Genomic DNA, 16,708 nt, shown 5'->3' with positions numbered 1-16,708 from the left:
ACTAATATTCCTTCTTGACTAACTTAAAAATTTCATGAGAATTTATAATGGTTTATAATGGGAATAATTTTATTAGAGGAAGAAATCTTTTGATTCTCTACATTTCATTCTTTTGGAGATTGCTAATTGCCTAACACTTGATATTATAGTTTGAAAAATTTTTTGTATAATCCTTGCTTGTGGGGAATAAGCTTAGGACTTCCCTGAGCTTTTATCAATGGGTTAACTAGGCATAAAGAATTAGAAAGCCATAGGATGTACACACCCAAGTTTGGGTAAACAAGATTAGGTGAATAAGATTAGGTAAACAGGGCAAAGGCCCCCAGTATAGGACAAAGGTATAGGAATAGGGAATTTTAGGATGAAAACATCCAAGATTAGGTATTCAGGGTGGAAACACCACCCTGCACACCCTTGCTTTCCCAACTTAGTACAATAGCAGAAAGCTGCTTTCACAGAAGGAAGGACCAAATTAGGTAAACAGGTAAATAGAGGTGTAGACCCCTATGGGCCAGCGAAGTGGCTAACTAGCAAAAGAAAGATACTTTGTTGACCCTGAGATAGCATGCTCTTGTCCCCTAGGCCAGTTTAGGCAAACAGGTGGGGCCTCATGTCTGCTGTAAACAACCTTCTGCCTGGAGCCAGGATTTTGTTTTGTATTGACCCAAACCCCTAACACCACATATCTTCAAAATCCCCTTTCTCTCATGTCCATGAGGTAATATTCACGATTCATCGTCTCTTTGTGCATATCCATCACCACATTTTTAAGCCTTCTGATCCTAAGAAAAACAGAGCAAGGACCCTTCCTCAGGCTTTTGTCTCCTCCTGCACATTAGCCTCACTTGCATTTTTAATCCTGTGTCCCAGTTTCTTGCTGGACAAGAGAGAACTCCAGACCCAGAGTCTATGACACTTGCTCTCATCCTAACATATCTACATTGCAAATAAAATCAGTAAAGATAATTTAAATGTTTCTTCATGAGGAAAATACATTTGCTTTAAGAAGAGAATCTATGCTATGGATGGCTCCCTTATTGAACTGTTAGTACTATGAAAAACATTTATGATACTATTTTAAGATATATATATTTTAATTTTTAGAGTATAGCTGTTAATATCAAGGATCCAAGAGGGGTGAAAATCATCAAAGAGGTACAGTATGCTTTATGGAAGGCATCTTGTCACTTGGGTTGTAATTGGGGATTTGAGCATCAGAGTAAAAGTGTTTTAAAAATTTATTTCATTGGCAATCTCTAATTTTGCTATGAATGCCATTTGGGAATTTAACTTTACTTTTATCGTAAGTAAAATATGCTTTATAATTTCTCATATGTTATGTATAATGTTTCTCTACAGTGTGTAAGTGTTCAGTTAATACTAGCTACTATTGACTGAATCCCTACTCTGCATCAGATCTTAGGCTTGGGCACTTACAGTATATCTCCTCAAATCCTCAGAATTTTATTTGTAAATGAAGTATTAGGATCCTCATTTTCATGGGAGGGAAATGAGCCTCATGGGGCTCAAGTGTTGCTCCAAAGATCACATAGCTAGTAAAGGGAAGAGCTGGAATTTCAACCCAGGTCACATCACTGGAGAGCTCAAGCTTTTTCTAACCCTTATTCAGATGGCTAATATATCCAGACCTAATCTGAGCATCTTTTCTTGAGAGGCAAGATTGTGTGATGGTTTGGTGCACACCTTAGTGTTCCAGTGCTGAGATTCAATTCCTGCCTTCTCTACTTACTAGCTATGTGACTGCAGGTAGGTTACTTAAGTTTATTTTTTGATTGTTACTTAACATTTTTTTTAAATGTTTGTTTATTTAGAGAGAATGAGCAGGGGAGGGGCAGAGAGAGAGGGTAAGAGAGAGAGAATCCCAAGTAGGCTTTATGCTCAGCATGGAGCCCGACGTGGGGGCTCGATCTCACAGCCGTGAGATCATAACTTAAGCTGAAATCAAGAGTTGGAAGATTGAGCCACCCAGGCGCCCCTTAGTTAACATCTTTATGCCCTTCATTCCTTACCAGTAAAATGGGGATAATAATAGTACCTGCATCTGAAACTTGTTAGAATTGAGTTGATATGTGTAAAATATATAGAAGAGTGTTTGCCATAGTTAGTACTCATTAAGTATTAGCTATTATTGTTGTTCTTTTTTTTTATTAAAAAAAATTTTTTTTTAATGTTTATTTTTGAGACAGAGAGAGACAGAGCATGAACGGGGGAGGGGCACAGAGAGAGGGAGACACAGAATCTGAAGCAGGCTCCAGGCTCTGAGCTGTCAGCACAGAGCCCGACGCAGAGCTCGAACTCACGGACCGTGAGATCATGACCTGAGCCAAAGTCGGATGCTTAACCAAATGAGACACCCAGGCACCCCTATTATTGTTGTTCTTGATGCACATGAAATTGGATTCATCATGTGAGATAGAACTTGCTTGCTGTCTTTGTTAAAGTTTAAAATCTACCCTAGTGGATGTACTTGATTAGAGAACCAAATCCCCAAATTTGTTTCATATCAAAGCGTCAACTTTGACATCATTGCTCTGTTGGCTACTTTCCTTATCTATCTGGCTGATTGAAAGATAATTTCTTTTAATCATTAGGATTAGAATCAGTGACCATCCGCTTTGGATCTCATGGGTCATTCCAACAAATTTAGAATTTTTGTTTACTAGATATATTTTGAACACAAGGCGTGGTAATTGTCCTGATCTTAGTGCCTTATTTCCACATATCTTTTCTACAGTATAACTTACATTTTTGTTTGTTTGTTTGTTTTCTTTTTCAATTGAACCTTAGTTTGATTTTTCTAAATTTTTCTCCATTGTTGTTGCCCTGCTCTATTTTTTCTGCAATGGCCTACCCTCACTTTGAACCCAATTCCCATTGTCTGCATTCTCAGACCATTCTTTTTATTTTCTCTTCAGTGGTTAGTTGATTTTATTTAATTTTGTTTTAGGCAATTGTTCTTGCCTCAATTCTTCTTTATGTCCTGTCTCTCAGTTTCATCTTTAGTGTTCATAGCTCCTGCTTCTTTGCTTCTATTTCAGGGCATTCTGATATTTTATCCGCAAAAGTCAAGGTTTCAGATTTGATTAAACCCATACTTTGCAATTTCATTAGAGCTTCTCAGTGAGGCAGTATTTGGGTGGAGTTCATAACTCTTGCTACTAAGACATAAATGTACATTTGAGTATTTTGGACCTGCTTGTGTAGTTCAGACCAAAGTAAATGAATCTCCAGGACTTGCTTCTAATTCTCCTTGGATCTTGCCAGTTTTCTACTATACTGTAACAACTTTAAATAAATTTCATCATGGGCTTGATTTCTCTTCATGTCTGATTGATAACAATAAAGTACATTTCAACTCATATTAAACTTAAATAGATTGTATGGGGACATTATTCATATCCATTGCTGGTTGTACCATTCATGTTATGTATCTTATTGCCTAGGGGAAAAATTATCTTTTGCTTAGTCTTTTTAATCTTTCTGGCATGGATTTCTCTTTTAGCTTAAGAGTAGTAAAACAACCTCTGTATACAGACCGTGGTGGCTATGATTGCTAACATAATGAGTTTAGTTTATAGAAATAGTTCCAAAGTAGCTTACAAACCAGTCAGCTGGATACATGAGAGCTCCAAAAAATATGACTCCTTTGTACAAGGCTAACCAAAAACAGCTTGTGCAAAAAACAAAACTCTGCTTTGAAAATCTATGTAGAGCCTGGTATTTTCATGGCAATATGATTTGATAACTTTCTAATATGTCGTTTATATTTCAAATAATTCTCTATGTTAGTCAATAGTCACAATATCCATATTGTGTGCACATATTATGGTCCATAGAGCAATGTCATGGATTTTATTTTCTTCCAACATTTTATTATGAAAAATTCAAACGTACAGAAAAGTTGAAAGAATAGTATAATGAACTTTCAATAACCCTATCCTACATGTAATAATTTTAATATTTTGCTATATTTGCATATTTACATATGTATACCTATCTCTGTGTGTGTGTGTGTGTGTGTGTGTGTGTGTGTGTGTTTGAACTATTTTAAAGTGGGAGATATCATGAAACTTTGCACTTAAATCTTTTAGAATACATTTCTTACCAGTAAGCACATTATTTGATACAACATTTAAAAAATTACTGTACTGGGGCGCCTGGGTGGCTCAGTTGGTTGACTGACTTCGGCCCAGGTCATGACCTCGCAGTTTGTGAGTTCGAGCCCTGCATCAGGCTCTGTGCTGACAGCTCAGAGCCTGGAGCCTACTTCAGATTCTATGTCTCCCCCTCTCTCTACCCCTCCCCTGCTCACGCTCTGTGTCTCTCTGTCTCTCAATAATAAACATTGAAAAATTAAAAAAAAAAATTACTGTACTATTTCTGATCTCTAGTCTGTTCTTAAATTACATCTAATAAAGATAACTCAGAATTAGATACTCTATATTTCAAATGAATTTTAGTTCTTATTTACTCTGTGACTAGAGGGAAGAATTTTTTTTATCTCCTTTCAGAAAGAAAAAAGATAGTAGGTTCTCTAAGTCATACAAAATTGTGCTTGCTTTTTATTCTGGGCCAGATTCTAGAATAGGTTTTTTCAATGATTTGTAAGCACTTAGATGAGGAAGAGGATATAATACCAGTAAAACTGGGAACTAGTCTTCTTCTCTCCCTTTATTTCCTGGTAGATCATTGTATCAGGGAAATGCAGTAAACATTTGGTCTCTACTGAGGTAACTATCACATATAATACTTGTAGTTAGTGTGGAGGTCAATTTCTCATGGCTCTGAGTTTTGCACTATTTTCTTAGAATACTTCTGAATGATTAGCTAAAGCTGTAGGGAATAGATATAATCTTGAAATGGGTGAATATCCTAAAACAGAGAGGGAGAGAGAATATGGTCAATGACAGACCAGCTTGGAATCAATATCTAGTAAGTGGCTAGTACGTATCTAAAATAAATATTTGTAAAATGGAGAAAGGAATAATTTCTGCCCTATAAACTTTTTTGGGGTATTTCTTAATAAATAAATATCAAAATGCATACATGTTGATTTCTTGGGTAATCATAAAAAAACTACTGTGCATCTTTATTAGTAGAAATATTTAGCTCTTAAACTCAACTTTTCTGTATTTTTCTTGTAATGTTGTAGAGCCAGACTACATGGTACTCTGAGCACAGCTCTTTTTAGTTACCATTTTTTTTTTTCATGTTACCCAAGAAATAATACAAGTTCATGCAAAGACATTAATATTTTAGTATATCATATCCAATCTCTTTATGTCCTTGTATACTTATTTTTCCCGAAAACGTGAGATAATACCATGTATATTGTTTTTTAATCTGCTTTTTTTGGTTACTTGAAATATTTTTATACTTTTATATTAATATAAATTACTCATTATATTTATTTCCTTCTGTTATTGAAATAGTGCATTTGTTTGTGGTTCATCTATATACTTTATGTAGATTGAGATGTGACTTAGGATTCCTTAGAAGTCTAAAAATACAAATACCTTGCATAGTTAAAAAATTTTTTGTTGTGGTAAAATATATAGAGCATAAAAATTTCCATTTTAACCATTTTTAAGTACAGAGTTCAGTGGCATTAATATATTCCTAATACTGTACAATCAGCACTGCTATTTTTTTTAAATGTTTTATTTATTTTGAGACAAAGAGATAGAGAGTGAGCAGGGGAGGGGCAGAGAGAGTGAGGGAGACAGAGAATCCCAAGCAGGCTCTGCAACTGTCAGTACAGAGCCCGATGTGGGGCTTGAACTCACGAACCATGAGATTATGATCTGACCGGAAACCCAAGAGTTGGACGCTTAACCGACTGAGCCACCCAGGTGGCCCACTACTATCTATTTCTAAAATGTTGCATCACCCCAGACAGAAACTGTATCCATTAAGCAATAATTCCACTTCCCACTCACTCCAGCCCCTGATAATCTCTCATCTACTTTGTGTCTCTATGGGTTTGCCTATTGTGAGTATTTTATATAAGTGAAATTATACAATATTTGTATTTTTGTGTCTGATTAATGTCATTTAGCATAATATTAAAAAAAATTTTTTTTAAACGTTTATTCGCCCCTGAGACAGAGAGAGACAGAGGATGAATGGGGGAGGGTCAGAGAGAGAGGGAGACACAGAATCTGAAACAGGCTCCAGGCTCTGAGCTGTCAGCGCAGAGCCCAACGTGGGGCTTGAACTCACGGACCGCGAGATCATGACCTGAGCCGAAGTCAGACGCCCTTCCGACTGAGCCACCCAGGAGCCCATTTAGTATAATATTTTAAAGGTTTGTGTATGTTCTAGCATGTATCAGAACTTCATTCTCTTTTTACAACTAAGTAATATTCCACTTTATGGATGGATACATTTGTCTGCTGATGGACACTTGGATTATTTCCACCTTTTGGCTATTGCAAATAATACTGCTGCCTTGAACATTGGCATACAAGTATCTGTTCGGGTCCCTGATTTTAGTTCTTTTGAGTATATACCTAGGAGAGGCATTGCTGGGTCATATGGTAATTCTATGTTTAACTTCTTGGGGAACCCACACAGAGTTTTTAAAAATTAAATAATTCATTAAATGTCATTTGCATAAGGTGCTATATAGTGCGCCATGCAGAATATATGCAGCAAGAGATGACCAGTGTAGAAGTCTAGATGTGTTTGATGTAGTTTGTTTTCTTTACAGCCCACAGGAGTGCCTTGTCAGTAGTAAATAGAGGCTCAGAAGAATTTGTGGAATAAATTAAAGTGTACCATTTTGTTTTATTTAAAGTAAACACTTGGCCTTCCTCCAAATCCCTAAGCAAGCAGTACTTGGTAGAATCATTAACAATAAATAAGTAAATGCATTTTTATTGGGACTCTCCCTGTATGGAGTTGCTTACAAACAGCTCAAATGTTAATTGGTACCTGAAATTTGGAAAGACACCTATATGGTTTGAGATTTGGAGTGCATACTTCAACCTTTCTATCTCTGTCCTATGTCTTAATATATTTATCATTTCTCTCTAGAGAAGTGTTTACCTGGCTCCTGGTGCCACTGTTTCAGGAGCTCTGGAGGATGACAGCTTATTTCCTTGAGATGTTTCCTGAGATCCCCTCCCTCCAAATTTTGTTAAATCTGACAATTCCATATATATATTCCAAACTCAGTGACACAGTAACATATAGGCATTCAGTTTATTTACATGTTTCCATCTAAAGTTGATGCTAATTCGGTCTTTTTAATCTAGAGCAGAGGTTTGTAGATAATGTGGGTCATATCAGGTTTGTTTCTGTATGGTCCTTGGACTAAGAATCGATTTTACATTTTTAAAGATTGCTGAAGGAAAATAAAGAAGAGTATCTGACAGGGAATGTATGTGGCCTTCAAAGGCTGAAATATTTACTATTTGACCTTTTATGGAAAAAGTTTGCCCATCTTTTATCTAGAGTCTTACTCTATTACATTAGTTTGTATGCGTGGATATATTTAAGTCTATGTCACCATGGCAATTAAAAAAATTGTTGAATAGTTATTAGGCACTTGAATATGTTCAAGAATTACTGTAATGGGGGCACCTGGCTGGTGGAGTATGTGATTCTTGATCTTGGGATTGTAGGTTCGAGCCCCACGTTGGGTATAGAGATTACTTAAAAATAAATTCTTTAAAAAAAAGGATTACTGTAATGAATTTCTCTGGGTGAAATAGTATAATTTTTGGATGACTTTAAAACATACCTTAAAAGATGTGTAGTCACAATTGAAATTTTGAAAATTTAAGGTTAAGGTTTACAGTGGTTCATTGCCCTCTAATTCAGATTGCAGTGATCTGGGAATCAAAATCTGGGTCTTGTTTCTGACTTACTGATTCACTGAGCTATGGTTTAATATGCATATTTATATATATTATATATATGTATATATGTATATATTATATTAATATGAATATATATATTTAAATGATTCATTAAATACATTTAGAACTCTTTGGAAAGGAAGCATCTGAAAAGTATGAAGACATTTCTGAATCATGTTTACATGTATTAAACACCTATATGTTCAGGTTGTAATGAGGAACAAACATTACATAGTGACCATGATGAATAGCAAAAAACATCATATTTAGTTTTTTATAAAGGGTTTAGAAGGTGTTTTTCATATATTTTTATACATATATTTTACCTTTCCTACCGAAACTTCTGAGAATATGTTGGGACCAAGTAACCTAGATATTTCTTATATTTAACATAAGCAGAATCCACTTAACGCCACAGTACTTACCGAATATTTTAATGGCCATTGTTTTATTGGCAGTAATATCTCAAGTAGTTGACCAGAGCCTTTGTGTTTATTTAATTCTACTTTGTAATTCTACTTTTCTTGTTGTTTTTCTGGACTATTACAAAGTGAAGATCAACTGTGTTTACTGAAATTAGAATTGTGTCATGTGGGGGCTTGTTGAAAGTCTGGAAGGTCCCTGAAGAAGTCTGACTCATCTTCACCTCTTTCCTCAGCTTGCAGCTGTTTGTGATGTGTTTGTGGAAAACTATGTCCCTGGCAAACTGTCTGAAATGGGCCTAGGATATGAAGATATAGACAAGATTGCTCCTCACATCATCTATTGTTCCATCACAGGTATCTGTACCCCACACCCTCCCCAGTGAGTAGACTTTTCAGTTATTGGGTTTCTTTATGTACGTAAGAAACCTCTTGCTAGTGTTGGCTTTCCTAAAGTGATTCCGTTCTCCCTTGCCCTCACCCCCAACTCATTGTTAAAGAACATTAACCTAAATGAAGATTTTCATGCTTTGATTGGCTGTTTGTATTTCTTCTTGTATTGTATGTCTGTAGTTTTTTGCCCATTTTTCTACTGATATTCTACAAACATTTACGAAGTACTGTTATTAATTAATACATAGAAATATAGGTGAAATATTAGTTGGCTTTAAGATAGCACAGGGTCTCGGGGTGCCTGGGTGGCTCAGTTGGTTGAGTGTCTGACTTCAGCTCAGGTCATGATCTCACACTGTGAGTTAGAGCCCCGTGTCGGGCTGTGTGCTGACAGCTCAGAGCCTGGAGCCTGCTTCAGATTCTGTGTCTCCCCCTCCCCTGTTCATGCTCTGTCTCTCTCTGTCTCAAAATAAAAATAAAAACATTAAAAAAAAAAGATAGCACAGGATCCCAACATATCCCTTTAATATATTCAAAAGCGTTAAGCCAGGTGAAGGAAAAGAGTGCTTTATATATAGTCTTCCAGATTGTTGAGCTGGTGAACATTGTGTGTGTGTGTGTGTGTGTGTGTGTGTGTGTGTGCGTGCGCGTGTGTGTGCATGTGTGTCTTTAGGTCCAAAAGAAAAAAGTCATTATATTAGTTAAGTTTTCTATTTTATAAGCAATTGTGTATTAATTAGGGATGCAATATAGAGAGGTGGCTCTGAAAATTCCAAGTTACATTGATAGTTTTTGTCAGAAAACTTTCTTAATATTTTCAGTCTTTATTCATTCATCTTCTAAATATTTACTGCAGGCCTATGATCTGCCAGGCAGTATTCTAAGGTCCTGGGATGTAGCACTGAATAACACATATTTATACTTTCATTGAGGTTTGCATTATAGGTTAGGGAGATAGGTAGTAAATACAGAAACAAAAACATTCTTTTGTTTTTGTCTTTTATAATTGAACCCAGTAGTGATAAGGGCAAAAGAGAAGTAAAGTACGGCGAGGGGGATGAGGTAAGGAGGAGCTATTTTATGCTTGGAAGTAAGAGAAGTTTCCCTTGATAAGGTGACATTTGAGCAGAGACCTGGATGAAGTAAAGGAGTGAATCATGTAGATATTGGCAAAGATGGTTTCAGGAAAGAAAAACAGCAAGTGCAGGGGCACCTGGTTGGCTCAGTGGGTTGAGCGACCGACTTTGGCTCAGGTCATGATCTCACAGTTTGTGAGCTGTGCTGACAGCTCAGAGCCTGGAGCCTGCTTCAGATTCTGTGTCTCCCTCTCTCTCTCTGCCCCTCTCCCACTCATGCTCTGTCTCTCTCTGTCTCAGAAATAAATAAACATAAAAAAAATAAAAATAAAACAGCAAGTGCAAAGGACCTGAGGCAGGAATGTGCTGGGCATGTTTGAGGACCAGCAAGGCAGAGTGAGCCAAGAGGAATGTAATAGGAAGAAAATCAGGGAGATGTTGGTTAGCACGATCATGAAGAGTTCAGGGTGACTCTTACTGAAGGAGTTTGACTTTTATTTTGAATAAGTGAATAAGCCAATGGAGTGTTTTGAGCAGAAGAATGATATGATGTGACATTTTTTTTTTAAAGGATGAGTTTAGCTACTGTGTTGAGAAAAAGATTGTAGAAGACAAGGGTAGAAGTGGAAGAACAATTGTGAAGCTATTGAACTAGTCCAGGCTAGAGATGTTGGTGGCCTGAATTAGAGTAGTCATGGTAGAGGTAGTTGAAGAGTGATAGGATTAAAGATATCTGTTAGTCATAAAGTAATAACCAAAATACTTCTGTTTCTATGCATTCGGGTTACTTGGGATACAATAATACTTTGACTATGACATATTGCTTTAGTAAAAATAGTGCTTTTCATGGTATAGTTTTGTGGTGCTATTTTCATATAAATTAGGCTATAACTGCAATGTTTGACATATTAGAGAGGATGAAGGGCCCAATGATCATTAACTTCTCTACTGAATCAGCATGAGAGACAGAGTCTGTACATAGTCTTTCTTAGATGTGCTATTTTATAGACCTGTAATCACACTTTTGTTTTTGTATCTGTATGACAATATTTATATGTGTCCGAGAGAGGGAAAGATTTTTCCCTAAAATATCACAGTCCAATGGAAATGTTGAAGTCTGAATTATTAAAATAGGTAAAATATTATCTTCTGAATTATCCTGTTATCATAAAAATGCTATGTAATTGGCAAATGCAAAACCTCATATGACAGTAAGTCTTTATTTCTCATTCTCATGAATTTGGGTTGGCTGCGATTTGGCTGATCTATGACTGGTTAGATTGGGCTCCAAGTTTTATGTTGGGCGCCTGGCCTGTTCTCCATGTCTCTTATACTCCTTGGATCAGTGGCTACCAAATGCATCTTCTCATAGTGAAAGGCAAGCGTACAGAGAACAAGCCCAACTTCACAAGCACATTTAAAGCATGTGCTCGCATCTGATTTGCTTACTTTACTTTGGTCAAGGAAAGTCATATGGCCAAAGGCCACTACCAATGTGTGATCGAAATATATTCTACTCTACGTGGCAGGAACTACAGAGTCACATGGCAAGGTGTGGATTTCAAGAGGGGTAAAGTTTGGGAATAATAATGTATTTTATCATATCCCTCAGCCTAATAAAATGCTAATAATCCACATGGGGAGCCTCACAGTTCTCAAAGTTCCACATACTATAACTAAATGTTTAGAGCCAAGAGTTCTTCTGGGCCTTGGCTTGTGATTAGAGAATCTCTGTGTTTTCTTCCAGTTCTCAGATCCCGTGTTAACATTTTGGTGTGGCAAAGGGCCTTGGAGATAGACTATATAATTCAGAAATTCTCAGCTATGGGGAGAATGGGGATTTCATATTCTTTTCAGTGTTACAGATGGGGAAATAAAGAAGTGATGGGGAAAAGCATTTGTAGTCTGGAAAAATACCTTCCATAATTCTGTAATCCTTTACATCCCCATCTCCTGCCAATCATTAGAATAACATCCATACAGTGCATTCTCCTTTATTTCCTGATAAGGAAACAGGTCCAGAACATCTTAAGGACCTCTGGTCATACAGATATTTAATGGCAGATGGGTTTAAAACTCAGGCCTCTTGACTAAATATTAAGTGCCCTATGCTTTCCAAACTTAGACATATATCATTGTTAAGTAATGACACGGACTTTGCGACCATAAGACACCGAACAGCTTGACTTGAGAATAACATATCCTTGCTCTTCTCTTTCATTTGTTGTTAATCATATTTTCAGTGGTGGAAGTCATGAACAAGTTTGCTCATCAGGGAGTTTAAATTTCAACAGATTCTTTTGGAAGCAAAGGTCATTTATGAGTCATGAATTTGTGTATATAAAGTTAAGGGTCATCTCTTTTTTAAAAGTTTGATATTCTTGGTAATCAGTGTTTGTTTTTGATATTTTTTAATAAGACTGATTAGATCAGTCTAAAGTTGCACATGTTATGATTGGGATCCTAGACTTTCCTGATGTTTCCCAGTGGCATTGCTGTTCTGTCAGTGCTGTCCAAGCCCAAATAGTCTGTTCTCACTCACATGTTGGCCTTATTGCTGATGAGAGTAATCTTAGAATGGTTGAGAGATTTACTTTAATGCACTCTGACAGTTGTGTGGTTGAGATTGCCTCAGTATGTGAAATCTGGTCTGCAGGACAAAAATGCTAGACTGATCACAGGGGAGGAAGGACCAGATTATTTTTGTTAGCGAGGTCCTCTTATCATTTCAGAGTGTGAACATTAGGGGGCAGTGTTTAAAAAGCTATAAGCCACTAGGAATTACTTAAAAAAAAATTTTTTTTTTAATCTTTATTTTTGAGAGAGAGAGAGAGACAGAGAGAGAGAGAGAGACAGAGAGACAGAGTGCAAGTGGGGGAGGGGCAGGGACAGAAGGAAGCACAGAATCCGAAACAGGCTTCAGGCTCTGAGCTGTCAGCACAAAGCCCGACGCGGGGCTGAAACTCACGTACTGCAAGATCTTGACCTGAGCCAAAATCGAACACTTAACCACCTGAGCCACCCAGGTGCCCCAGGAATTACTTTTTGAGAAAACTAGTGTTTCCTTTGTACCAGTGGGTAGAGAAAAATCTCTTAAAGTACATTATTTATATTTTTTAAGTTTTTGTTTTAAGTGACCATTCTCTACTTCTGTATACTTGTATAAGTATAATACTTCCCTTAACACTTTAATTTTAATGTTTTTTTTTTTTTTTAATTTGTTTTTGAAGGAGAGAGGGAGACAGAGCATGAGCGGGGGAGGAACAGAGAGAGAGGGAGACACAGAATCCGAAGCAGGCTCCAGGCTCTGAGCTGTCAGCACAGAGCCTGATGTGGGGCTCAAACCCACAAACTGTGAGATCATGACCTGAGCCAAAGTCGGACACTTAACCGGCTGAGCCACCCAGACGCCCCATTAACACTTTAATTTTAGGTTGTACCTGTTTTCCTTTGCATCTTCTGAGCATGTTATTAATTATAAAAATTTAGTATTAAAAATCCTCTCTACCACATTTTATTTTATTTTATTTTATTTTATTTTATTTTTTTTCAGAGCTAGGATTTATTTTATTTATTTTTAATTATTTTTAATGTTTTATTTATTATTGAGAGAGAGAGTATGAGCTGGGGAGGGGCAGAGAGAGAGGGAGACACAGAATCCGAAGCAGGTTCCAGGCTCTGAGCTGTCAGTGAAGCCCAATGCGGGGCTCGAACTCGTGAACTGCGAGATCCTGACCTGAGCCGAAGTCAGACTCTTACCTGACTGAACCACCCAGGCACCCCTGTTTTATTTTATTTTTTAATTTTATTTATTTTTTAAATTTACATTCAAGTTAGTTAGCATATGGTGCAACAATGATTTCAAGAGTAGATTTCTTAATGTGCCTTACTCATATAGCCCATCTCCCCCTTCCCACAACCCCTCTAGTAACCCTCTGTTTATTCTCTATATTTAAGAGTCTCTTATGTTTTGTCCCCCTCCCTGTTTTTTTTAATTATTTTTGCTTCCCTTCCCTTATGTTTATCTGTTTTGTCTCTTAAAGTCCTCATATGAGTGAAGTCATATGATATTTGTCTTTGACTAATTTCGCTTAGCATAATACCCTCTTGTTCCATCCATGTAGTTGCAAATGGCAAGATTTCATTCTTTTTGATTGCTGAATAATACTCCATTGTATATATATACCACATCTTCTTTATCCATTTATCTATCGATGGCCATTTGGGTTCTTTCCATACTTTGGCTATGGTTGATAGTGCTGCTACAAATATTGGGGTGCATGTGTCCCTTTGAAACAGCATACCTGTATCCCTTGGATAAGTACCTAGTAGTGCAATTGCTGGGTCGTAGGGTAGTTCTATTTTTAGTTTTTTGAGGAACCTCCATACTGTTTTCCAGAGTGGCTGCACCCCCTTGCAGTCCCACCAACAATGCAAGAGATCCTCTTTCTCTGCATCCTCACCAACATCTGTTGTTGCCTGAGTTGTTAATGTTGGCCATTCTGACAGGTGTGAGGTGGTATCTCATTGTGGTTTCGATTTGTATTTCCCTGATGATGAGTGATCTGGAGCATTTTTTCATGTGTTGGTTGGCCATCTGGATGTCTTCTTTGGAGAAGTGTCTATTCATGTCTTTTGCCCATTTCTTCACTGGCTTATTTGTTTTTTGGGTGTTGAGTTTGATATCAAAGTTCTTTATAGATTTTGGATACTAACCAAATATTTGTCATTTGCAAATATCTTCATTTGCAAATATTTGTCATTTGCAAATATCTTCTTCCATTCTGTCAGTTGCCTTTTAGTTTTGTTGATTTTTTCCTTCGCTGTGCAGTAGCTTTTAATTTTGATGAGGTCCCAATAGTTCATTTTTGCTTTTGTTTCCCTTGCCTCCAGAGATGTGTTGAGTAAGAAGTTGCTGCGGCCAAGGTCAAAGAGGTTTTTGCCTGCTTTCTCCTCGAGGATTTTGATGGCTTCCTGTCTTACATTGAGGTCTTTCATCCATTTGGAGCTTATTTTTGTATATGATGCAAGAAAGTGGTCCAGGTTGATTTTTCTGTATGTCGGTGTCCAGTTTTCCCAGTACCACTTGCTGAAGAGACTGTCTTCATTTCATTGGATATTCTTTCCTGCTTTGTCAAAGATTAGTTGGCCATACCTCTCTACCACATTTTAAAATATTTACTTTTTTTATTATCAACTTCATTGTTTTTTCTTCCTAGAAGGATAAACATTACATTATATTATTGACTAGACTAATTTTGTGGTAGGAACACTGTTTGCCCTTTAATAAATCATTATTATTATTATTATTATTATTATTATTAGGAAAGCGGTTTGCAAAGTACCCTTTTGATTTTTGTGAATTCCCCAATGGCATCTTCTTATTTTTTTCTCAAAAATTTTATTTTTAAGTAATCTCTACACCCATCATGGGGCTTTAACTCGCAACCCCAAGATCAAGAGTTGCAAGCTCTACTGACTGAGTTAGCCAGGCACCACCCCCCAACTCCCATGGCATTTTCTTAATCTCTGTCCTTGTATGGACAGATTACAGGATTTCTCTTGGGGATAGGTACTCAGGAGGGACCTCAGGACTCATATCAAAGAGAATATTTTAGAGAATTAGACCCATTTTAAAATTTTAAATAGAAAAAGTCTGAGGGCTCTACTTAAGAGCTAAGAATAGTTAAGGCAGTTTTAAGGAAGAACCTGGTAGGCAGATTTGCCCTTTTAGATATAAAGACATGCAACCCATAATATTAGTACAAGGATAAATAAATACATCAATGGAACAGAATAGAGAGCTCAGAAACATGTGGGCATATATATGGAAACATATTTTTTTAGGGCTTATACTATAAATCATTAAAGAATAGAGTAAACAATAATTGATGGTTGAACATTAATTATCCTTATGGGGAAAGATAAAAATTGAATAAATTTTAGCTTATTCTATATAATAAAATAATGTTCGAGGTCAATTTATGCCCTAAATATAAAAAGCAAAACTTTAAAACTTATAGAAAATAATATAGGAAAGCATCTTTATGACCTTAGGGCAGGGAAGAATTTTGTAGACAACATACGAAAAGTATAAACTACAAAGAAAAGATTGATAAACTTCACTACTTATTAAAATGAAAAACTTTTGTGCATCAGAAGCCACCATATAAAAGCAAGAAGATGAATCACAGACCCTTAGAAGGTAACGGACCAAAGATTAATAACCAGAATATATTAAAAATTCCTTAAAATCAAATAGAAAAAAGAAACAATTCAGCAGAAAAATAGGCAATCTCCAGAAAAGGAAACCTGACTGGCTATAAAAAGTTACTCAGGCTCAGTTGTTTTTAGACCAATGCAAATTAAAACAGAAATAATATTCCATTTCACACTGAAGAGATTGTAAGACATTTAAGAGTCTGACACTACTAAGTGTGGATAAAGCAAAGAAATCCATGAACATTGCTGGAGGACTGATATCCATGTTGGAAAATGATACCCGTGTTGGAGAGCAATTTGGCAAGCTCTTTGAGATTGTACATGAGTCTACCCTATGATCTCCAGTTTCACCTTTAGGCATGTCCCTGTAGAAAGTCTTGAACATGTGCATGAGGGGACATGGAAAATGTTCACAGCAGCATTGTTTTTAATAGCCAAAAGGTGAAAATATGAGATGAAGTGTATTTCAATATGAAAATGGATAAGTGTGTAATATAATGGGATACTATTAAGCAGTGGAAAGAATAAGCTAGAACAACGTGAAATGAATTCGATGCATTTTCCAAACATAAAATTCAGTGAAGAAAGCAAGTTACAAAAACTGATATGCAGGATGATGCTATTTATGCAGAGTTAAAATAATAAAAATCATGTATATTTTTTAGTAATTCACTTAAATGTGGTTAAAATATAAAGACCTGCATGGTAG

At 36.4% G+C, this 16,708-nt stretch overlaps 1 protein-coding gene across 3 annotated transcripts in view; it reads left to right on the top strand.

Annotated features, from left to right (window-relative positions):
* The window catches only part of SUGCT (succinyl-CoA:glutarate-CoA transferase), a 768,020-nt gene that overhangs the window by 37,135 nt on the left and 714,177 nt on the right, over nucleotides 1–16,708 (top strand). For all 3 annotated transcript variants that reach the window (XM_049642763.1, XM_049642762.1, XM_049642764.1), the window contains exons 5-6: nucleotides 1,105–1,155; nucleotides 8,545–8,665. In XM_049642763.1, the coding sequence (XP_049498720.1) occupies nucleotides 1,105–1,155; nucleotides 8,545–8,665 (172 nt within the window). The remainder of the gene's footprint in view (nucleotides 1–1,104; nucleotides 1,156–8,544; nucleotides 8,666–16,708) is intronic.

This window comes from Panthera uncia, chromosome A2 (genome assembly GCF_023721935.1).
Source record: "Panthera uncia isolate 11264 chromosome A2, Puncia_PCG_1.0, whole genome shotgun sequence".
In the NCBI taxonomy this organism is placed as follows: Eukaryota; Metazoa; Chordata; class Mammalia; order Carnivora; family Felidae; genus Panthera; species Panthera uncia.
Note: the sequence above shows the minus strand (reverse complement) of the source record. Positions and strands in the feature narration are given on the sequence as shown.